We start from the raw sequence: 25,478 nt of genomic DNA, 5'->3' as shown, positions 1-25,478 counted from the left end.
CGGGAGGCTAATATCTTGGTGTTTACCGAAACGTGGCTACGGGAGGATATACCGAACTCCATGCTGGAGCTGGAGGGTTTCTCATCAACACGGGCGGATCGGGAGGCTACGTCTGGGAAGTCCAAAGGAGGAGGACTCAGTGTGTATGTGAGTAACAGTTGGTGCAGCCAATACACGATCAGAGAAAAATACGGTGACCCGGACGTTGAACTGCTCTGCCTCTCCATGAGACCGCTCTACCTTCCGAGGGAATTTGGCAATATTATCATTTGTGTAGCTTATGTACCTCCTAGTGCAAATGCAGCTAGAGCCGCAAACAGACTAGCAGACTGTGTACACTCACAAATGCAACGTACGCCTGGAGCCCCTATCTTCGTACTGGGGGACCTTAACCACTGTAGACTGGAGCCAGTTTTACCTGGGTTTCACCAGTATGTCAAATGTGGTACAAGGAACAAAAATGTGCTAGACAAATGTTATGGCAACATAAAAAATGCGTACAGAGCCAAGGTTCTCCCTCCTCTTGCCAACTCGGATCACTCGACTGTCCAGCTCATGCCCACTTACAAATCTGTTTTAAAGTCCAGTAAGCCCGTCCAAAAAACAGTGATACAGTGGTCAGAGGACAGTGTGGAGGCTCTTAAGGGCTGCTGGGGCGAGACTGGAGCATATTTCATGACCTTGAATTGAACGAGGCTACAGAGACCGTAACGGATTACATTAACTTCTGTGTGGACAATGTCGTCCCAAAAAAGTCCATTCGCCACTTCCCTAACAACAAGCCCTACATCACCAAGGAGGTAAAAGCCTGTATTAACAGCAGCAAGAAAGTGGCAAAAATGGGGACAGGGGGGGCATGGCTGTGGCCCAAAGGGAGCTCAATCGGATGTTGTCCCTGGCCAAAAGGAACCACCGAGCTGCACTTGAGGAAAGTGTCGGCACCATGAACACTAAGGGTCTATGGGATCATATGAAAAAAATAACGAACATGAACACAAACCGAAATCCCATTGCTACACTGGATGAACTAGAAAAAGCCAATGAATTGAATGACTTTTTCCTCCGTCATGACACTGACTCCTCAGAGCAGGAGTCTGTGGACTTTAACATTGATTCTATCATGTGTAATGTTTCTGATCGACTTCTCATTGATCCTAAACAGGTACAGAGTGTCTTTAGCAGGGTATGCAACAAAAAATCAACGGGGCCTGATGGTTTGCCTGCCTTGTTGTTAAAAAAGTGCTCTGAAGAGCTTACAGCTGCCTGGTGCCCTATTTTCCAACAGTCTGTAGACAAACACATGGTTCCTGATATCTGGAAAAAGTCACTAATAATTCCTGTTCCCAAAGTATCTTGTCCCTCTGTGAACAAAGATTATAGACCTATTGCTTTAACTTGTGGGGTTATGAAATGTTTTGAGAGAATTATCGTGAACTCACTTAAGTTTGAGGTGGCTTCCTTTATGGATCCTTTACAATTCGCTTACAGGGCCGGGCGCAGCACGGAGGATGCTGTAGTCAGTATAACCCATTTAATTACACCTTACAGGGCTGGGAACAGCACGGAGGATGCTGTAGTCAGTATAACCCATTTAATTACACCTTACAGGGCTGGGCGCAGCACGGAGGATGCTGTAGTCAGTATAACCCATTTAATTACACCTTACAGGGCTGGGCGCAGCACGGAGGATGCTGTAGTCAGTATAACCCATTTAATTAGCAAGCACTTGGAGGAGCCAAAGGCGTATGCTCGTGTCCTTTTTGCAGACTTCAGTTCTGCTTTTGATACTGTAAGCCCTCTGTTACTTGTCAAAAAGCTAAATGACATGAATGTAAATCCATTCATCATTAGATGGTTCCACTCCATGTTAACAAACAGATCTCAACAGGTAAAGGTGAACTCAGTACTCTCAAGCTCTAAATTGTGTAGCACAGGTGTGCCACAAGGGGGGGTGAGTTCACCATTTATTTTCACTGCCTACACAAATGATTGCAGAAGCAGCCAGCCTAACAACTTCATCTTGAAATTTTCTGATGAGACTGTAATTGTCAGCCTGTTGAGGGGTGTTGAACACCCGGTGGGTTACATCAGTGAGATCAATAACTTTAAAGACTGGTGTGATAATAGCCACCTTATGTTAAACACCACAAAAACCAAAGAGATGATCTTCGATCCAAAAGGTGTCCACATCCATGACCCAGTGGTCATGGGGGGCACGCAAATTGAGCAGGTTGTATCATACAAGTACCTGGGGATCCAAATGGACAACCAGCTCAAATGGAACGTCCATGTGGACCATCTGTGTGCCAAATTGGCACAACGCTTGCACTTTCTCCGCAGGCTCAGGCTCTTTGGTGTGAGCAAGGGAGTCATGTCAACCTTCTATGATGCAGTGCTAGGTAGCATTATTAGATATGGCATGTCAGCTTGGTTTGGGACACTCTCTGTCCAGCTCAAATCTAGAATAGCTAAAATGGAAAAAAACAGCCTTGAAGGTAATTGGTAGGAAAGATTCTCCATCTCTTCAGACAATCTTTGAGAAAACGGTGCTCAGTCTGTCAAACAGAGTGTTGTCTGATCCTTCACATATATTATCTTCAGAGTATGAGCTGTTACCCTCTAGTAGACGCTACAGAGCTGTGACCCTCTGGTAGACGCTACAGAGCTGTTACCCTCTAGTAGACGCTACAGAGCTGTTACCCTCTAGTAGACGCTACAGAGCTGTGACCCTCTGGTAGACGCTACAGAGCGTGTCGTTGCAAGAGCAACCGCTTCAAACTTTATTTTCTTCCCACTTCAATTGTTCTACTAAACAACCGCCACATAGTTCATAGTTCTTAGTGGGGAAGGGACTTCTGACCTTCATCAGTTATTTATTGCACTTTACTGTGATTGTGATACTATATAAACTGTGAATACTCTAGCACTTTCTTTTTATATTATACCTTCTCTTATTGCAATTTGCACGTCTCTTGTGATACTCTTGTGACTTGCACTTTGCTGCTACTGTGTATTGTCTTGTGTGTATTGTCTGTCTGTTTTAAAAAGCGTTGATGTACTAATGCACTTTTGCCCAAGACAAATTTCCCCTCGTGGGACAATAAAGTATATCTCATCTCATCTCATATAAACCAACCTATCACATCACAGACTCATTCTGCTTGATATAAACTAACCTATCACATCACAGACTCATTCTGCTTGATATAAACTAACCTATCACATCACAGACTCATTCTGCTTGATATAAACTAACCTATCACATCACAGACTCATTCTGCGTGATATCAACCAACCTATCACATCACAGACTCATTCTGCTTGATATAAACTAACCTATCACATCACAGACTCATTCTGCTTGATATAAACTAACCTATCACATCACAGACTCATTCTGCTTGATATAAACTAACCTATCACATCACAGACTCATTCTGCGTGATATCAACCAACCTATCACATCACAGACTCATTCTGCGTGATATCAACCAACCTATCACATCACAGACTCATTCTGCGTGATATAAACCAACCTATCACATCACAGACTCATTCTGCATGATATAAACCAACCTATCACATCACAGACTCATTCTGCGTGATATCAACCAACCTATCACATCACAGACTCATTCTGCGTGATATCAACCAACCTATCACATCACAGACTCATTCTGCTTGATATCAACCAACCTATCACATCACAGACTCATTCTGCTTGATATAAACTAACCTATCACATCACAGACTCATTCTGCGTGATATCAACCAACCTATCACATCACAGACTCATTCTGTGTGATATAAACTAACCTATCACATCACAGACTCATTCTGTGTGATATAAACTAACCTATCACATCACAGACTCATTCTGCATTGTACAGAACCCTTGTAACATTGATGTTGATTGGCTGTCTGTAACATTAATGTTGATTGGCTGTCTGTAACATTGATGTTGATTGGCTGTCTGTAACATTGATGTTGATTGGCTGTCTGTAACATTGTTGATTGGCTGTCTGTAACATTGATGTTGATTGGCTGTCTGTAACATTGATGTTGATTGGCTGTCTGTAACATTGATGTTGATTGGTCGCTCGGTGCGTTGTGTAACATGGATGACTGTGATTGGTTACCGGAGCTGTTGGGCGTGGCCGAGCCGTCGCTCCCCTCCACCTTGGGGACGGTTTCCGTGGCGACGGGGGGGGCCGGGGGGGAGGCGGTCTCCTCCTTCACGTCCGCCTCGGTGCCGCTCTGTGATTGGAGGACGCCGCTGCCCTTCGCCGCTCGCACCTGTGAGGAGACAGCGGATTGGTTTAGAGGAGACAGGAGCAACACAGGGGTCTATTCTTGGACCCTTATTATTTATTGTTTACATCAATGACCTCATCTTTTACCCCAGTTCTGTTTCTGATGATAATAATTTGATTTTTGAATCTCTCATAAAGGAGGCCAATTCTGGCATAGCTATGCTATCCGAATGGTTTCGTGCAATTAAGTTATCACTAAATGTAAATAAATCTAATTTTATAGTTTTTGTGAGCAAAAACAAAAAATACTGTCATCATAGAGCTAAGATCTCTATTGGTGGGATTGAAATGAGTCAAGTTTCATCCACCAAGTTCCTAGAAAGATTGAGGGCCAGCCTCTTGAAGCAACCCCCTCCAATTGATTCTAACGTAATGTAGCTTTATTGTGCATACTCAGACATGCTCGGACTCAGACACACACACACACACACACACACACACACACACACACACACACACACACACGCGCACACACAATACCTATGTTTGATTACTTTGTCTTACTATTTGTATATTATCTTTGGTGAGAACCACATATAAGCCCTCCCTGGGACTAAACTAAACTAAACACGGATTATGAAGAGGGGCTGAGCTGGTGAATGTTGGCGATTCACTTTTACAGTTTAGGCTACTATACTATTACTATACTATACTATTGGGCGCCATTTTTATTACCCTAACCCTTTTCTCACTCAGGCTTTTTCGGGTGTTCGGGCCCAGCATTATGTCGGGCGGACCCAGTTAGGGTAGGGCCGGGCCTTCATTTTCAGGCCGATAAGAACAGACAGACAGACCTGGTGTAGTTCAGACTGCGTCTCTCTCAGCCTCATCTTGAACTTGACGACCTCTCCTTTCATCTGCTGGTTGTGCGTCTGCAGCGTGCTGATCAGGTGACGCATCTCTCTGTTGATTGGTCCTGACCGAGAAAGAGAGAGAGAGGTCAGAGGTCAAATGGACCACCTAGCTTTTTCAGAAAACTGTCATTTTCAGCTTGTAGATCTGCTACTTTTCAATAGCTAAAGCATAACATGACGCTAACACCAAAAGGGGTTAAGTCTACTGTAGTCCTATTTGAGTTCATCTGTTAGTTGAGGTTCAGTCGAATACGTATAGGATTTTAGTCAAGATTTTAATCAACTCAAGATTTTAATCGCTCAATGACCAATGGAAACCCATGGGGGTGGTTATACCTGCTTGCCCATTGGCTAACCCAGGGTTTAGGGGTGTGGTGTTTTAATACCTGCTTGCTCATTGGCCGCCAGCGTCTGCTCGAACTCGATGCGCAGCATCTCGTACTCCTTCCTGACCTGAGCCAGAGTGTCCTCCAACTGGAACACCTCCGTACGCACCTTCCTCTGGAGGGAGACCTCATCATTCTGATGAGAGACACACACACACACACACACACAGTTAGCCCCTTCCTCTGGAGGGAGACCTCATCATTCTGATGAGAGACACACACACACACACAGTTAGCCCCTTCCTCTGGAGAGAGACCTCATCATTCTGACGCTGGCATGGTTTTCGTTGCGGGTTTGAGTAAATGGCGACGCCCCCCAGTCACTGCGTCACGGCGCCGAGACGCACCATGCAGTGACAACAACTTCTATTTTTTTATCGATTTTACGGATAAATACAGTTTGATAAGGTAAGACATGACAAAGCCCCATACTACCCACACCATACCAGCACTATTGGACCAAACGTTTTAATGTTTGGTTTCTCATAACGCCGCTCGTTCTTCACGAGTCATGGCGAGACTTAATTGTTACATTTTTTACAAAGTGAACGTGTACATAAACGTTCATATTTCAAATATAAAGTTCTCACCCCAGGGCCACGAATGTTCGGATTGAGCACGTGTGCGGGTTAGCACCCGTGCATTCAATATTCTACAATAAAAAGCATTTTAATTCAATCCTATGGATATGTGTAACAAAATGATATGTCCAGTTCTTAAACACACACCCTACCCACCCACCCCTTTCTCCCCTCACTGTATGTTTCTTTTCCTTTTTTACCTCCTTTATGATGAATTCCTGTTCTGTTCTTTGGCTTTATATAAGTGTCTATTTGTACGTCTCTAAATGTTTTGATGAATTGAACATGGTGGACCCTCTTGTAAACAAGTATAATGCTTTATTGGGTCGTCCACTCACAGTTAAGTCTTTGTATCGAGTTGTGCTTGAATTGTACTGTAATTCAGCAAACTGTTAATAAATATTTAAATCAATCAGACAGACACACACTCACACTTCTCTCGTCTCTTTACAGGCGTACAGCAGGCATGTCTGAGTGTCAGCCATCAAGTTGCGGTGATGTACACTGTGGTAATCTTTCTCAGTATCCAGTCTTACAGGTCAGTAATGGTTAAACAGGACACACTCCCAGTGTTGTACCATCAGTAATGCGTCAGTAATGAGTAATGAGTTATGATGAATTATGTATTATTTTGTATTGCTTGAGATGACATGATCAGACATTGTGGTACACAGGTAATTTTTTTCACAGTATGTTCAAAGTGTTGTCATTTGAATTAAACTATTATGTATTGTTGCTCACGTATCTTTATGCTGCTTGTCTCAGGGCTAAGGTGGACTTACATTTACCACAGTATCCAACTGTGGTAATTCTGAAGAACATCAGCTACAGGCCAAACCAGCTTTTGGATAGAGAAAGAATGAGTTTACATGGCAACTATTTTATTAACAAATATGAAATTATCTCTTTCAGGTGCAAGTGCAACATCCCTCGACCTTCTGCTGCAGCCTTTGGTGCCAGTGAAGGACCTGAATGGAGAGGGTAAGTTGTAATACACTGCATGTATGTGTCCACAATACACTACTGTACATTGTCGCAACAGAAAATTAAATTTGGCCTGTTGTGTCCACCATCTGTAGGTTGCGTTCCACATCTTCACCCAAGCAACCAGCACACCACTCATGGTGACCACCCTTATGGCTTTTGTGACAAAGAGAGTAAGTATTATAGGCATTACTTTGAGTATACAGGAATTTGTAAGCAGTTTGTAAATACATCAAAGATGCGATATAATCCACTTTTATATCAGGTGGTCCCCAACCTTCTTAGAGTGTTTCAACCCTCAACCACTACACTCGACAGTTATGACATGGTGGGAAAAATAAGATCGATGATTATGTTGTAACATTTAATCTGTTTTAACAGACAGTCAACCGGACGACAGCATCCTTCACACAAGCCACCAGGACACATGCACTCCACTCTCCAAACTAGGGATGGCCAAAAGGAAAGATTGTATTAACCGGTTACCGCCAGGACTTGCCGGCTAATTAACCGTTAGCCGTTAAGGAAAAAAAAGCGCTGTTTTGCGCATTAAAAATAGACAAATACACCGTTTACACGCGGCCTGCTGTCAATCAGTGCACTAGTGCGTAGGCTACAGTCTTCTATCCGCACATATGTATCGCGGACCGATCAGGAAGGATTAGAGAGAGAGAGAGAGAGAGAGAGAGAGAAAGACAAAAAGACGTGTTAGAGAAAGCCTCTCTCTAACGCGCGCGAGCGAGAGAGAGAGAACGTCAGAGAGAGAGAGGGGGGGGGGGGGTCCCGTTAGCAACAAGCTAACAGCATACCGGTACGTTCGTTCTATGATCCATAAAACGACATATCTGCCGTTTAAGGAACCAACGTTCGTTGCATGAAGGGCAGATCTGCGGGCGGGCAATGCTGTGTGTGTGTTCGTCTTTTTTTCTTTTTCCCTCCTGCTTCCACAGTCCACTAGTACTACATGCAGTTGCTTTGGTGTTTTTGTTTTGGGAGAAGTAAGTCACGGCACATGCGTGGTTGCACTGACAGTAAAGGTGGAAAGAGGGTGTGTGTGTGTGTGTGTGTGTGCTTGGAGCTTTGGCCGCGGTGCCCGCTCTTGGCGCTTCAAAATAAAATATATATATTTTTATCAGTGAACCATTAGCCGTTAGTGTTGTCGGTAAACAAATTAATAAACGGCTAACGGCTGGACACCCCTACTCCAAACACACCCAAACAAATAACCATTCAGTGCAGTAATTATAGACCTGAGACCATATTCTACAAATATTATAATTTATTATTTCTATATCAGTGGTACTATTTTTTGACCACGGTCACATATTAACTGTATTAGTAGAGGGACCCTCACATGGTAACTCATTTCTCTACGGTTTCGGACGTGGGGTGGTCTCTAATGTAAAAATATTTTGTAAAGAATTGCTGCTTAACCCTGCATGTTTTAAATAGATCTACAAGCTCATAGTGCTATTTTCAACAGCTTAAGGTTGCCTGAAGAAGGTCAGTAGACAAATAAATACATTGATTGTGCGCAGATCTGAGTGTGAGGAGCTTCCCTTTATTTCTTTCTCATGTTCCTTTGTGGCTCCAGCGCCTCTCTTAAGTTTTTTCAGCTTAAGGTTAAAATAAAGTGTTTCAAAGCTTAAGTGACACATGCCCTCCTCCCGTGGCGACAAAGAAATATGAATAGGGATAAGAGGTTTTCCTTTTCTTTTACATTTCATCATAATGTATTGAATTTGTAGTAGGCATAAAGTTATTCTTTCATTTTGATATTGCAAAACAATGTTGCCTATACACCAGATAAAAATAAGAATCAAATTGAATCAAGGAAAATAGAAAAATACACTTGTTTGTTTTCACCACCAATGCTGCTGGCTTACTGGTACTGGTACAGTATACTTGATATGCTTTGAGAAATTAGCAAACAAAATGTAATATTGAAAGACCAGAAAAATCACAAAGACTTAAAAGTTTGAATATTAGTATATATTTGTGTGTGCGTGTGTGACGATATTTATACTTTAGGTCCAATTTTATCCATTAGAGCAGGCGATAGTGTATAATTAATAAGCAGTAGCGAAATTAATACTACAGGCGAAAGATTAATAGTACAGTGTTGAATTAATAAGCTGTGTTGAATTAATAAACTGTTTAGGGCTGCGAAATTGCTAGTACAGGTACAGTTCTACAGGTAAGTACAGGCGAAATCTCTCAGGTTGAAATACTCCTGTTTCTGGGTAGACGTTGACGCGCTGATGCGAGCCTTGGGGGCGTGTGGTGATTGACAGGGGGGCGTCGCCATTTACTCAAACCCGCAACGAAAACCATGCCAGCCATTCTGACACACACACTGTTAGCACCTTCCGATAGAGGCCATTTTGGGTGAGTGACGCTGCTATAGAAGTCATCGATAAGAGGCCATTTTGGGTGAGTCAGGGTTAAGTACCTCCATGTGCTCCAGCTGGCGCAGGCGGGCGGTGCGCGTGGTGTTCAGCCTGGAGCGTGTCTCGTCCAGCTGACCTTTGAGGACCAGAGACTCGTTGTAGAGAACCGAGAACTGGGACTGGAGACAGTGGTACTCTGAGGACTCCTTCACTACGCCCTCTGCTCTGCTGAGCAGCTCCACCTGCACACACACACACAGAGAGAGAGAACTGAGACAGTGGTACTCTGAGGACTCCTTCACTACGCCCTCTGCTCTGCTGAGCAACTCCACCTGCACACACACACACACACACACACACACACACACACACACACACACACACACACACACACACACACACACAGAAACACAGTCACACACACACACACACACACAGTCACACATACACACACACACACACACACACACAGTCACACACACACACACACAGTCACAGTCACGCACACACACAGTCACACACACACACACACACACACACAAATGGACCAATTTAAATTAACAGTGATTTTACGATATAAATTGGGGGTCCCAGAGATAGAAATGCAATTAAATGGGGGTCCGTAGAACTAATGCATGTCAAACTGGGGGTCCTTGAAAACATACTCTCTCCCCATGCCTTCAGCCTGGTGGAGACAATAAAACATACTCTCTCCCCATGCCTTCAGCCTGGTGGAGACAACTAAACATACTCTCTCCCCATGCCTTCATGGTGGAGACAATAAAACATACTCTCTCCCCATGCCTTCAGCCTGGTGGAGACAATAAAACATACTCTCTCCCCATGCCTTCATGGTGGAGACAATAAAACATACTCTCTCCCCATGCCTTCATGGTGGAGACAATAAAACATACTCTCTCCCCATGCCTTCAGCCTGGTGGAGACAATAAAACATGCTCTCTCCCCATGCCTTCAGCCTGGTGGAGACAATAAAACATACTCTCTCCCCGTGCCTTCGGCCTGGTGGAGACAATAAAACATACTCTCTCCCCATGCCTTCATGGTGGAGACAATAAAACATACTCTCTCCCCGTGCCTTCGGCCTGGTGGAGACAATAAAACATACTCTCTCCCCATGCCTTCATGGTGGAGACAATAAAACATACTCTCTCCCCATGCCTTCATGGTGGAGACAATATTAATATTAATAATAATATTAATAATAATAACATACCTTCATAGAGTTGTTCTCCATGTTGACAGTCTGTAGATCTTGTTCTAGTTTCTGTAGTTCACTGAGACGATTCTCTGCTAGTTCTCTGTTCTCCTCCAGTTCACTGTTCATCTCCTCAAACTGTAAACATAATATAATAAATATGATTAACAGTTCACCAATTATTATAATTAACAGTTAATCAGTTCATCTCCTCAAACTACAACTCATACCATAACACACACATTGGTCCAAACGGTGCTTACGCTCATAACATTGCGTGACGTGGGCGGAAAGGCATTTACGTGGATTTCCCACATTCATTTGGAATTCATGGAAATGGCCGTGAACTTCACGCTCACGTAGGTTGGTCGGAAACTCTGTCAAATCCTACGGGACCTCTGTGGGGTCCCACAGGGATCTGTACTTGGTCCCCTCCTTTTCTCACTGTACACTAAATCCCTTGGCACTATCATCTCTGCCCACAATATATCCTATCACTGCTACGCCGATGACACACAACTGTTTTTATCCTTCCCCCCTTCTGCCACTCAGGTGGAAGAGCGCATCACGGCATGCCTGGCTGACATCTCACAGTGGATGTCCTCCAACCACCTCAAGCTGAACCCAGACAAGACTGAGCTTCTCTTCTTCCCAGCTAAGTCCTGCCCTATGCGGGAGTTAACTATTTCCGTAGACAACGCCCTGGTAACGTCTGTCCCAACAGCCAGGAATCTTGGTGTTGTCCTGGACAGTCAGCTCTCGTTCAAAGCTCACATCACAGCTGTCACTCGATCCTGTAGGTTCACACTCTATAACATACGACGAATTAGACCGTTCCTCACCCAGGAATCAGCCCAGCTCCTAATCCAGACAACAGTCTTGTCAAAACTTGACTATTGTAACTCCCTCCTTACTGGCCTACCAGCATGTGCACTTAAGCCTCTCCAGCTGATCCAAAATGCCGCAGCTCGCTTGGTCTTCAACCAGCCAAAATTCTCACATGTCTCCCCCCTGCTCCGCTCCCTCCACTGGCTCCCGGTCGCTGCCCGCACAGAATACAAAACTCTGATGCTGGCATTCAAAGCAACCAAAGGTATGGCTCCCCCATATCTTGCAAGTATGATTGAACCCTACAAACCCTCCCGCGCACTCAGATCAGCTAACGCAGGGAAGCTGGAAGTACCCTCACTAAAAACGCCGGGACAACGCTCCACACGTCCCAAACTCTTCTCCCTTCTGGCTCCAAAACTGTGGAATGCACTTCCCATGGCAGTCAGAACTGCAGCATCACTCCCAATCTTCCGCCGTAGTCTGAAAACCCACCTTTTCAGACTCCATCATGGCCCATAGCACTTACTCTACCCTAGATAGCACTTCTGTAGACTTAGATAGCATTTGAAACAGACTTATAGCATGTTATGTAGACAGCACTAGAATTGCATTGTATATAGTCATAGCACGCCATAGTACATATGTATAGCATAGTAGTATATATGTAAAGTTTATACGTATAAATTTCATTATAATTAATTCCACTGTTACTTTCTTAGCTTACGCATGTTTCATGATGTTTTTATGTGATGTATTCCCATGCTTTTGTTCTTGCTTAATGTAAGTCGCTCTGGATTAAGAGCGTCTGCTAAATGCTAGGGGTGCAACGGTTCAGTTAGCCCACGGTTCGGTTCGAACCTCGGTATGGGGGCCACGGTTTCGGTTCGGTTTCGGTACAGTAAAAAAAAGAAAAATCACACCTGTGTAAAGTGAGTGCAACTCTGTGTGGGGGTTTCCGGGGGGGGGGAAGGAACGCGCCCAGGGTGCCGGGCCGGTTCCGAACTGCCGCCCCGTGTCCGAAACGGTTGAGAAATGACAGAGTTACTGTGTGCCGGTCCCTCTACTGTACCCTCTACTGTACTGTACTGGCACACACGAAATCATCATATACAGTTAATATGGGCATGTGTTTGTGTGTGTGTGTGTGTTAGGTTGCACACAGGTGGTGAAAAACAACCATGCTGTTTTCATGCTCATACCCAGCCAGCCAGCCAGCCTACACACATAAGTCCAAGGGACTGGCTTGCACCACTCAAAAAGTTTATTTATAGCATTATCTTTTATTCTTTTTTTAGCATATATTATTTTATTAGGCATTTCTGCCTTTTCATTATTTAAAGGGGGAAAAAAACTTATATTGCTATTTTAATGTGCCTCATCATTATGTTCAAGGGAAAAATAAACATTTACAAAAGTTTACAATAAAGATATCTGCATGAGATATTATGCTTATATTATTAGAAGAAGGGTTTCTATCTACAGTCATGGATTGGACATAGAGTATTTTGTTGGGACTTTTCAGACGGAATATTCTTCTCCTGCTCCGGGTGGACAGAGCAACAACAACGAGTTGTTTTTGCTCTCTCTCTCCCTTTTTAGCACTCAAACAGCGAGTGCAGATGCAGAAGCAGATCTGAACAAGACGGTGCTTAGAAGCCTGTTGATTCGAGGTTACTCCGCTGTGTGTGTCTCTGTGTATGACGATCAATAATTATTCCACCGAGTGGTCTTTGCGAGGGCTGGATTCTCCTCATCATGCCGTCTCTCTCTGTGTGTGTGTGTGTGTGTGTGTGTGTGTGTGTGTGTGTGTAGGGGGTGGGCCGACAGAGTGCTACACTTCTGTGACCGAAAGAGTGCTAGACTTCTTAGTAGGACGGTGTGTGACCGATAGAGTGCTAGACTTCTAAGTAGGACGGTGTGTGACCGAGAAATACATTCTTCGCAGCTGTAAAAAATGAATTAATGCAAACCGAAAAAGCGCGGTTCATTAGAGCGCATTGAACCGTGTATGCAGAACCGAACGGTTCGGTTTTCGGTTGAAAACCGCTGCACCCCTAAATGCCTAAATTGTAAATTGTAAATTGTAGGTGGCGGAATCTACGCAAGCGTTCAGAAGGCACTTGTATGCACTTGTATGCCTAAATGCATGCATTCTATGCAAGTTAGCCTAGAGTCCCATGCAGAAACTGCCCCTGCAAGCCCGACACCTTTTTATTTATTTATTAGGATATTTATAGCATGCCGATTGTGCTTCTCACTTGACAGCTTTCTACTCGCAGTGCAACGCGTTGTGAGCTTGTAGATCGGCTCTCGCGGACTCGCGCTGCATGTTTAAAAACAAACTCACAATTATAATAAGAACATATACACTTATCTGCATTCTAATCTGCACTGTACGAATCCAACGTTGTTTAGTGTGTGTTAGTGTTGTTTAGTTAGTGAGTCAGTTCTCTGACTGTCGGTGTGTGTGTGTGTGTGTGTGTGTGTGTGTGTGTGTGTGTGTGTGTGTGTGTGTGTGTGGCGGACAGCAGCATGCTGCCGCTGAACCGAGTCCAATCTGGGTGAAATCCAGTCCAATAATTGGAAAATTAATATAACGGCGCGAGTTGCCGAGTTGTAATATAGCATTTGGTCGTGTGGTGAACAAAATGCAAATTAACTTCTTTCTCATTATGTGAAAGTAACATATCAGTTAACTTATTAACGTTCTGACATTTAACAAGGAGTGAAGCAATGCGTGCCAAGTTGGCAAGTTTCGTTTATAATTATATACATGATATAACTCGCACTGTTTGCTTGAAGATCTGTCCGTGCAGAGAACCTCCTGTCAAAATTAACTGCTCTACAAGCTCATCGCGCTGTTGTATAGAATGTAAATCCTCTGTGCAGGCTAGACGAATCAGCTATATCGCTAAAACAGCGATATAGCAGAAGATGCAAATAGTAGAGAGAAACGCATTGGTCTTAATTAAATTAAAGGAGAATTCCATACTAAAAGGCTTTCTTACCTTTCTTTGTAGTCGTTACGTCCCCACCAAAGAGGTCCAGGTGTTTATTTGTGCAAAAGCTCCTTATTGGCTATTTCCCCTACCATAAGCCCTCAATGAAATGCATTGAATTGAATGGGGCTATGGGGTGTTGTGCTAATTCGCTTATTTCCATCGCTCAAAATTATAATTTCCCTCTCTTCATAATGTAAATAATATCCCAAGCGGCACACTTTACTACTTTTTTCGATGGAAATAAGCAAATTAGCATAACACCCCATAGCCCCATTCAATTCCCATTCAATGCAATGCAATTCATTAAGGGCTTATGGTAGGGAAACAGCCAATAAGGAGTTTTTGCACAAAAAAACACCTGGACCTCTTTGGTGGGGACGTAACAACTACCGTACAAAGAAAGGTAAGAAAGATAAGAAAGCATTCTAGCATGGAATTATCCTTTAAGCTTATTTTATTTAACAATAAACAACATGAACAAATTGTTCATTTCCCAGAAGTGTAGCAGCCTTCATGAAAGCAGTGACGCACAAAGGATTAGGCTTATGATAAAACGGCGAAACATCCGACCGTAACAAGTCAACAATTATTATTAAACTGGCATTACCTCAAATTTAAAAAAAATGAATTAATCCAAAGCAGCAATTGTAAACGAAAGGCATTTTGCTCCTCTTAAAATGTAACTGAAACTCAGAAACACCACCAGACGTAACATGAATGAACTCTTAACCCATTCTGACCGGGCACCCATTTTGTATTGAAAAATAGCAGATCTACAAGCTCATATCGCGCCACCGAGTGGCGCGCTACGAGCTTGTAGGTCTGCTATTTTTGAAAAATCGAAGAACGACTGACATTTTTTTAAATCTGATCTCAGGTCAGAATGGGTTAATCAGACCAGTGTGTGTCCAGTGGAAACCTCGTATGGATCTGATCTCAGGTCAGAATGGGTTAAATCAATCAATGACACCTGGCGTTCCGTTCCCTCTCTATAGTTCTATTATGGAACTAAAGACTAAATAAACTAAATAATGGTCGTCCTAAAAGTAACAGTTTGGCTACCATTCAAAGCAGCGGCCGGAGCCAATAGAGGGAGTGACTGACTGGCTGACTCCTGGGAGAGGAAGGCTCTGATTGGATGACTCCTGGGAGAGGAAGGCTCTGATTGGATGACTCCTGGGAGAGGAAGGCTCTGATTGGATGACTCCTGGGAGATGGCCATACATATATGGAGCGTCGACCACACACGGTGGAGTGACGTGTCACAACAAGGACGTGACGGGCTGACAGCCATATAAGGAGTTTTGCAGGTTTTCATGGTAACCCACGGTCGCAAATACTATTAATACAAATAGATCACCAGGAGGTTACCTTCCGTTTGTTGATGGTGATGGTTCCACACACGCTGCTGGCTTCACCGCAAACCTTGTAGCCCTTACTGTTCACCTGGTAATGAAGGATAAATATCATTATTATAATACTGTATCTTTACTGTTCACCTGGTAATGAAGGATAAATATCATTATTATATACTGTATCTTTACTGTTCACCTGGTAATAAATATAATTATTATCATTATAATATGCTGTATCTTTACTGTTCACCTGGTAATGAAGGATAGGTGTGGATAGGTCAGGTGTGTTATAATACCAGTAACGTACCCTCTCCAGTATCTCCGTCAGGTGTGTTATAATACCAGTAACGTACCCTCTCCAGTGTGTTATAATACCAGTAACGTACCCTCTCCAGTATCTCCGTCAGGTGTGTTATAATACCAGTAACGTACCCTCTCCAGTGTGTTATAATACCAGTAACGTACCCTCTCCAGTATCTCCGTCAGGTGTGTTATAATACCAGTAACGTACCCTCTCCAGTGTGTTATAATACCAGTAACGTACCCTCTCCAGTATCTCCGTCAGGTGGGCGTTCAGACGGTTCTCGCGGCGTCTGATCTTCTCCATGTCCCACTGGAGCTCCTCCACCATCCCCTGGAGCTCACTGACCCTGGTCTCTGCTGCAGTGACCCCTAGGGTCAGGAGACGGGACTGCACACACACACACACACACACACACACACACACACAGGGACACGGGCACGCATGCACGCCCACACACACACACACACACACAATGTTCAGACCATGTCCCGATATGTGATTTGTAAAGCGTTGTGAGAGGGGGACGCCCCCAAACCTGCCCCGGTCTACAGCGTAGACGGATATGAATCATAAATTAAGACACATTTTATTTTGGGTGGTACTGAAGGTGTGCCAATCCATGCTTCATTTTAAAGAAGTTATGTTGTATTATATATAATAAGGATACCCGGTATCAATAAGCTTAGTTTGGGTTTATCCAGTACCCGGTATCGATAAGCTTAGTTTGGGTTTATCCAGTACCCGGTATCAATAAACTGTGGGCTTATCCAGTACCCGGTATCAATAAGCTTTGGGCTCATCCAGTACCCGGTATCAATAAGCTTTGGGCTTATCCAGTTCCCGGTATCGATAAGCTTTGGGCTTATCCAGTACCCGGTATCGATAAGCTTTGGGCTCATCCAGTACCCGGTATCGATAAGCTTTGGGCTCATCCAGTACCCGGTATCGATAAGCTTTGGGCTCATCCAGTACCCGGTATCAATAAGCTTTGGGCTCATCCAGTACCCGGTATCGATAAGCTTTGGGCTTATCCAGTACCCGGTATCGATAAGCTTTGGGCTTATCCAGTACCCGGTATCAATAAGCTTTGGGCTTATCCAGTACCCGGTCTCAATAAGCTTTGGGCTTATCCAGTACCCGGTATCAATAAGCTCTGGGCTTATCCAGTACCCGGTATCAATAAGCTTTGGTCTTATCCAGTACCCGGTATCAATAAGCTCTGGGCTTATCCAGTACCCGGTATCAATAAGCTCTGGGCTTATCCAGTACCCGGTATCATTAAGCTTTGGTCTTATCCAGTACCCGGTATCGATAAGCTTTGGGCTTATCCAGTACCCGGTATCGATAAGCTTTGGGCTTATCCAGTACCCGGTATCGATAAGCTTTGGTCTTATCCAGTACCCGGTATCGATAAGCTTTGGGCTTATCCAGTACCCGGTATCGATAAGCTTTGGTCTTATCCAGTACCCGGTATCAATAAGCTTTGGTCTTATCCAGTACCCGGTATCGATAAGCTTTGGGCTTATCCAGTACCCGGTATCGATAAGCTTTGGTCTTATCCAGTACCCGGTATCAATAAGCTTTGGTCTTATCCAGTACCCGGTATCGATAAGCTTTGGGCTTATCCAGTACCCGGTATCGATAAGCTTTGGGCTTATCAAGCCTGTTATGGAGGTGATGGATAAGGTGATCGATAAGGAGATCGTTATCAATAAAGATTAACGAGCTCCATCCCTAATTTTATATTGCTAGTCTGGCCAATCAATTCATTTCCAATACTCATATCTAATGATTACTTTAACCCATTCTGTACGGTGTTTTAGGCATCGTTGTGCTTTAGATATTGAGAAATAGCAGATCTACAAGCTCATAGATATGAGCTCATAGATATGAGCTCATAGCGCGGCACAGAGTGCATTACATCGTGACCGTCTCTCTGATGACATCATTACCTCGTTGGTCATGTGACCGTGCTTCTGCTTGAGGTCATCGTTCAGCTGACGCAGTCGCTCGTTCTCATTGGTCAGCAGAGCGTTGAGCTGGGAGGCGGTCTGCCACACTGTTAAAGAGACAGGACCACATTCTAAAGCTTCTCATTGGTCGAGCTGCCACACTGCTAAATCGTATCTCCCCTCCAATAATACCATTGGTTGGTATCGTGTTAGATATCATTTTTATCATTGATAAGGTCGTTTCGAGAAAGCAATCTGATTGGTTGAAACAGCTTTCTAGCCGTGCTTAAACCACGATAATGGAACACCTAATCAAAACAAATAATTCAGCCGTGCTTTTCTCACAGAGCGCTGCAGACTGGGTGGCTAGGCTAGCTAGTTTCTGTTCTCTCAGAGTCCATGTCGGTCTTTAGTAAAGGAAACTGACCCGTTCCAGAGTCCATGTCGGTCTTTAGTAAAGGAAACTGACCCGTTCCAGAGTCCATGTCGGTCTTTAGTAAAGGAAACTGACCCGTTCCAGAGTCCATGTCGGTCTTTAGTAAAGGAAACTGACCCGTTCCAGAGTCCATGTCGGTCTTTAGTAAAGGAAACTGACCCGTTCCAGAGTCCATGTCGGTCTTTAGTAAAGGAAACTGACCCGTTCCAGAGTCCATGTCGGTCTTTAGTAAAGGAAACTGACCCGTTCCAGAGTCCATGTCGGTCTTTAGTAAAGGAAACTGACCCGTTCCAGAGTCCATGTCGGTCTTTAGTAAAGGAAACTGACCCGTTCCAGAGTCCATGTCGGTCTTTAGTAAAGGAAACTGACCCGTTCCAGAGTCCATGTCGGTCTTTAGTAAAGGAAACTGACCCGTTCCAGAGTCCATGTCGGTCTTTAGTAAAGGAAACTGACCCGTTCCAGAGTCCATGTCGGTCTTTAGTAAAGGAAACTGACCCGTTCCAGAGTCCATGTCGGTCTTTAGTAAAGGAAACTGACCCGTTCCAGAGTCCATGTCGGTCTTTAGTAAAGGAAACTGACCCGTTCCAGAGTCCATGTCGGTCTTTAGCAGCTCCACGGCGCTCTTCAGACTCTCGTAGACTTCCATGACGCGATTGGCCTGTTTCTGACTAGACTCCACCCTCTCCTGTAACTCCGCCTCCATCTCCTCACTGCTGCTGCTGGCCAGGATGGCTAGGAAGGAGAGGGGAGTCTCCCCCTGGTGGCCTGGGCGCGCACACACACACACACACACACACAGTTACCGACCTTTGTCCTTGGCTCCCTCCTGATTGGCTAGGAGTAGTAATTAGTGAATTAATGAGTTAACGACCTCGGGTCATTGGCTCTCTCCTGATTGGCTAACCTCGGTCCTTGGCTCTCTCCTGATTGGAGTCTCCGTCGGGCTCGGGCGTGTCTGGCTTCAGGCTCCGCCCCTCCAGGGGAGGAGACTTCTCCGCCTCGCTCCCCGATTGGTCGTACCGTCGGCCAATCAGCTTCACGTTGTCGTCGAACTGGGAAGTGACGAGACAAAGAGGAGGAGGAGTCACATTTAAAGGGCCATTTCACGGCTGGAAGGACGAGCTGTGGCTAATAAGACAAACATTTAGGCCTGCCGTCGACATTTAGAAATGTTTCTATATCTAGTGGTTCTCAATATTTCATGTCAAGGACCCCAAAGATTATATGTAATCGGCCACCGAACCCCATCTGAAAATATGTTGTTCCAGAAGCAAAGATTTGAGTTAAAAACTGAAACTCTGAAAGAATATATATTCAAAGATTTGAGGCACATTTTCACGATTTTTCAATAGCTATAGCATAACATAATGCGTAACCCATTCAGACGATAATACAAATGTCTTCTAAAACATGACAGTTTTCAGAAAAAACTATGTTTCTATGTCAGTGATTCTCAAACTATTTCATGTCAAGGACCCCCAGAATTATGTAATTATGTAATTGGTTGCCGACCCCCATCTGACAATATTATGTTCCAGAAACCCCCCCAGAAGCAAAGATTTGAGTTTAAACCCATTCTGGATGGGAATTCCTTTTGGTGTTTTAACTAAGCATTATATTGAAAAATAGCAGATATACGAGCTTGTAGATCTGCTATTTTTGAAAAATCATAAAAATGCGGCACGAATCTTTGAATATACTTTTTATTTTATTTATTTTTGACGCCAGGCCTAAATGGGTTAAAAGACTAAAAGGGGTTCCTGCCCCAAAATGGGTTAAAACATTATACTTTATCTCTATAACTAAAATAAAGACATACATTTTTAAAACACCTTTAGATATTTTCTCAATATTCCAGTATCTATTGAGGAGCAGCAGACTAGTTGCGAACGCAGTGAGCACTTACTATGAGACCTAGCAGATCATGTCTGTCTGTGTGTCTGTGTCTGTCTGTCTGTCTGTCTGTCCCGCTATCCAAATATGGAGTGTGTTGCATCAGCAATCACTCAGCTCCATATATGGGCACAAAAGGGGCCAGGTCCACTCAGCTCCATATATGGGCACAAAAGGGGCACCATATAAGGAGTCCCCAGAGCAGCTATACGTCCAAAACCCAAATATGTACGAGCTGCGTTCGCTTCCCGCGTTTGCGCGTCTTACTCGTACCTGGTTCCAGTATCTATTGAGGAGCAGCAGACTAGTACCTGGTTCCAGTATCTATTGAGGAGCAGCAGACTAGTACCTGGTTCCAGTATCTATTGAGGAGCAGCAGACTAGTACCTGGTTCCAGTATCTATTGAGGAGCAGCAGACTAGTACCTGGTTCCAGTATCTATTGAGGAGCAGCAGACTAGTACCTGGTTCCAGTATCTATTGAGGAGCAGACAGACTAGTACCTGGTTCCAGTATCTATTGAGGAGCAGCAGACTAGTACCTGGTTCCAGTATCTAATGAGGAGCAGCAGACTAGTACCTGGTTCCAGTATCTATTGAGGAGCAGACAGACTAGTACCTGGTTCCAGTATCTATTGAGGAGCAGCAGACTAGTACCTGGTTCCAGTATCTATTGAGCACCAGCAGACTTCCATCATCCGTCGCCTGCCGAGTTTCCAGTCTCTCTATTCGCTCTCGTAGCTCGTCCTCGATCACCTGACCAGCAGGAAAAAACAGAAACACCAAAATATAATACAATGAAACCATAATTAAAAACACCTCGATACAATGAAACCATAATTAAAAACACCTCGATACAATATAACCATAATTAAAAACACCTCGATACAATATAACTATAATTAAAAACACCTCGATACAATTTGGCGTGCGTGCGTGCGTGCGCGTGCGTTAGGGCATTAACCAAACGTGATTTTTGATAGTCGACTCGACTACCATCAAATTCGATTAGTAGTCGATTAGTCGGCGGTAAAATATGATATTTATTCCATCCAATCAAGCATTAAAACATCGTGTTCTGAAACAGCCAGCGAGTGAAGCAAAACAGAGCCGGTGAATGAATGCAGGCCGAGTGGAATAGTACTAAGAGAGTGGCGACACACCTATGGGCTATAGATAGTTCCAAACATTGGAACTATCCCATTGAGATAGAATGAGCACTTCCGCATTCCATTGTTACAGTGGGAGTCAACGCGAGTGTCGCCACTCTTACTAGAATACGCTGAATGCCGCTGTGATTGGCCGAAATTAGCTCAGCTGTTTCAAGTCAAAGTTGCAAGTCCACAATGACTCACGGATGGACGCGTTGTGAGCTTGCAGATCTGCTATTTTTGATGCGCAAGACCGTTCTACGGAGCAGCATAGCATATTACGTTGTTCTCAATGTTTCAATGTGAGACTGTCTGGAGCCGTGGAGCGGGGAGGAGGAGGAATGAACCATGCGATGTTTTTCATACAACAATAAATGTTCAACAACAAGTTACAACCACAGTTCCTTTGGTTTATAGAAGGAGCTACTAGGAGGAGGTTATGATTACATACTAGGTTTGCTAGCTAGCAGGCTCAAGGCTGCCACGCTATGAAGATTATCAACTACTTAACTTCATCGCGACTATTATAACTATGATCGTGCAGCTCCAGTTTTTTTTTGTTTTGTTGGATAAGCATGAAGAAACATGAAATCACGGCAAGAGCTACTGTAGTTTGACTGTCACCAAACTGGATAATATTGGGCAGAGTGAGGAGGAACTCCTGCTATACTTTACTGTACCGGACGACACGACGACACGTCTCCAATCTAACTTGTTGAACAAACTACAGTAATAAACTCACCAATAGTAAAAGTATTTACACACTGTAGTTGTCCCCATTGAGCGTATGAGCCTATGAGGCATATCGCATTATGCTTTTCCCAAAGAAAAACTGTCTTGAATGCTGCTATAGTGCCACCTCCGATCCGCCGCCCACCGCACCTACACGAGTATAAGGGTGACAGCAAAGCCCACGTACAGTAGGCTTGTATATGATATGAAAACAATCAGCCAGGAATGGATTAGTACTGAAGTTGGCGAACTACCAACAAAACCACCGAGCTCACAGCTGCATGTCTGCTGTAGAAAAGCAAAAAAAAACAGAGCGGTAAAATAGGAGTATGAATCGGCCCTAACTCCTCTGTGTGTCGTCAAGTCTCCACACAGGTCACTTCCCCAACAAGGCCATTCATTGTTTAATGTACAGTCTATGCTGCAACCCAATTTGCCCTTCGGGGACACTAAATATAACCTTGAACCTTGAACCCTCTGCGGGCACCCTGCCGTGGGTCCATCCATCCACTAACCCCCCCTGTCTCTCCATACAGGTCACTAACCCCCCTGTGTCTCTGCATACAGGTCACTCACGCGAATAATCGGATGTCAATTAACAGTGTCGACTAGTGTTTTGCTAGTCGACTAGCCGACTATTCGATTATTATGTTAATGCCCTAGCGTGCGTGCGTGCGTGGCGTGTGTGTGCGTGCGTGCGTGCGTGCATGTGCGTACCTGTCTCTGGTCCAGAGCTTCTCCCAGCTTCCTGTTCTTGGCCTGCAGAGCTTTGACGTCCTGCTCCTCCTGCAACAGATCAACACATCATCCGTCAGTACAACACCTGACCCACGAGGGCTTGGAGATCAGCTGTACATCTGCCTCACGGCAGTGGAATTACTGTGATAAAACTAGGGCTGACCCAAAAAAAAATCGATTAATCGACGTTCAATCGATACGCACGGGAATCGATTTTGAAAATTTGAATCGAATAGTCATTAAAAAAACATTTTGGTCCGCGAGCCATGCCCTCGCCTTGCAGAGCCTCCTCCATCCACACGTGTTAAAGGACAACTTTAGTTTTTTTCAACCAAGGTTCATGTTTTAGGTTGTTATCAGAGAAAGTAAAAGATGAGTCTTAATTGTTTTTCATTTGCTGCTTTCTTTCGTTTTAGGGATTTTAGCTCTTTTTGACAGGGGGACGGGGGCATTCGAGCATGGGGCAAAATATGTATTTTTTTACAACATTTTATGGTGATTTATTTTTGTATTATTTACTATAGTCCTAATAAACCCCAGGAAATTACATCTGGCCATAGCAGATCACAGGATCTACTGAATGTGAAGGTAGCCTACTGGGGGAAGGCTTATACTATAGGCTCAATATGTCAGTTTGTCACATTCAATAGATCCTGTGATCTTTTGTGGTCAGATGTAATTTCTTGGGGTTTATTAGGACTATAGTAAATAATAAAAAAATGAATCGCCATAATATTTTGTAAAAAAAATACATATTTAGCCCCATGCTCTAATGCCCCCGCCCCGCTGTCAAAAACAGCTAAAATCCCCAAAACAAAAGAAAGCAGCAAATGAAAGAAAATTAACACTCACCTTTTACTTACTCTAATAACAACCTAAAACATGAACCTAAACTAAAGTTGTCCTTTAACAAGGAAGTCAAGCAGCTACAGTATACAGTCATATATACAGTATACAGTCACGCCGTCCAGCGGTCCACGCAGGAAAAATAGGTCAAAAGTGACATGGTTGCATTTTAAAACATGCTAAGAAGTCCACGACCGCTGTGATGTCAAAATAATGTGCCACGTTATGCAAAGTTGGCACCTATTATAGCGAAGAGGATTCTATCCATGCCTGATTTCCTGCCACTACAACCCCTTCGGAGTGCGGGATTTATTGTCTCTTTTCGGCACTAATATAAGTACGGTAACTAACTATAATATAAACTCTCAGAGACAGAGACGCTTTTTTGGTTGTGCGAACGCGCCTGCGAGAAATGGAACGGCTTTACCTCTCTCTCTCTCTCTCCCTCCGGTATTTAATTACATATTTCCATTTTGCACCAATATTATACTGCCATGTCTTAATACAGTGTTCCTTTTTACAAATAAAATATGCACATTAAGAAGGTTGATCACAAAGTTAGTGTGGTATAGGCTATACATTAAGAAGGTTGATCACAGAGTTAGTGTGGTATAGGCTATACATTAAGAAGGTTGATCACAGAGTTAGTGTGGTATAGGCTATACATTAAGAAGGTTGATCACAGAGTTAGTGTGGTATAGGCTATACATTAAGAAGGTTGATCACAGAGTTAGTGTGGTATAGGCTATACATTAAGAAGGTTGATCACAGAGTTAGTGTGGTATAGGCTATACATTAAGAAGGTTGATCACAAAGTTAGTGTGGTATAGGCTATACATTAAGAAGGTTGATCACAGAGTTAGTGTGGTATAGGCTATACATTAAGAAGGTTGATCACAGAGTTAGTGTGGTATAGGCTATACATTAAGAAGGTTGATCACAGAGTTAGTGTGGTATAGGCTATACATTAAGAAGGTTGATCACAGAGTTAGTGTGGTATAGGCTATACATTAAGAAGGTTGATCACAGAGTTAGTGTGGTATAGGCTATACATTAAGAAGGTTGATCACAAAGTTAGTGTGGTATAGGCTATACATTAAGAAGGTTGATCACAGAGTTAGTGTGGTATAGGCTATACATTAAGAAGGTTGATCACAGAGTTAGTGTGGTATAGGCTATACATTAAGAAGGTTGATCACAAAGTTAGTGTGGTATAGGCTATACATTAAGAAGGTTGATCACAGAGTTAGTGTGGTATAGGCTATACATTAAGAAGGTTGATCACAAAGTTAGTGTGGTATAGGCTATACATTAAGAAGGTTGATCACAGAGTTAGTGTGGTATAGGCTATACATTAAGAAGGTTGATCACAGAGTTAGTGTGGTATAGGCTATACATTAAGAAGGTTGATCACAGAGTTAGTGTGGTATAGGCTATACATTAAGAAGGTTGATCACAAAGTTAGTGTGGTATAGGCTATACATTAAGAAGGTTGATCACAGAGTTAGTGTGGTAT

General features: G+C 43.7%; 1 protein-coding gene and 1 long non-coding RNA gene across 2 annotated transcripts in view; one reads left to right on the top strand and one right to left on the bottom strand.

Moving 5' to 3' along the window:
* The window catches only part of LOC308323011, a 411,264-nt gene that overhangs the window by 258,180 nt on the left and 127,606 nt on the right, over positions 1–25,478 (top strand). The window lies entirely within an intron of this gene.
* Positions 1–25,478, bottom strand: part of rnf20 (ring finger protein 20, E3 ubiquitin protein ligase) — a 50,916-nt gene that overhangs the window by 21,695 nt on the left and 3,743 nt on the right. Inside the window, exons 3-14 of the mRNA XM_080773871.1 lie at positions 23,096–23,164; positions 21,153–21,251; positions 19,509–19,656; positions 19,184–19,369; positions 18,169–18,275; positions 16,457–16,603; positions 15,929–16,003; positions 10,743–10,862; positions 9,571–9,750; positions 5,554–5,689; positions 5,108–5,229; positions 4,140–4,296 (exon numbers count right to left, since the gene is read on the bottom strand). Coding sequence (XP_080629997.1) covers positions 4,140–4,296; positions 5,108–5,229; positions 5,554–5,689; positions 9,571–9,750; positions 10,743–10,862; positions 15,929–16,003; positions 16,457–16,603; positions 18,169–18,275; positions 19,184–19,369; positions 19,509–19,656; positions 21,153–21,251; positions 23,096–23,164 — 1,546 coding nt within the window. The remainder of the gene's footprint in view (positions 1–4,139; positions 4,297–5,107; positions 5,230–5,553; positions 5,690–9,570; positions 9,751–10,742; positions 10,863–15,928; positions 16,004–16,456; positions 16,604–18,168; positions 18,276–19,183; positions 19,370–19,508; positions 19,657–21,152; positions 21,252–23,095; positions 23,165–25,478) is intronic.

Source organism: Protomyctophum bolini (genome assembly GCF_963924005.1).
Source record: "Protomyctophum bolini genome assembly, chromosome: 10".
In the NCBI taxonomy this organism is placed as follows: Eukaryota; Metazoa; Chordata; class Actinopteri; order Myctophiformes; family Myctophidae; genus Protomyctophum; species Protomyctophum bolini.
The sequence above is the reverse complement of the archived record's forward strand: the minus strand, read 5'-3'. Positions and strand labels throughout refer to the sequence as shown.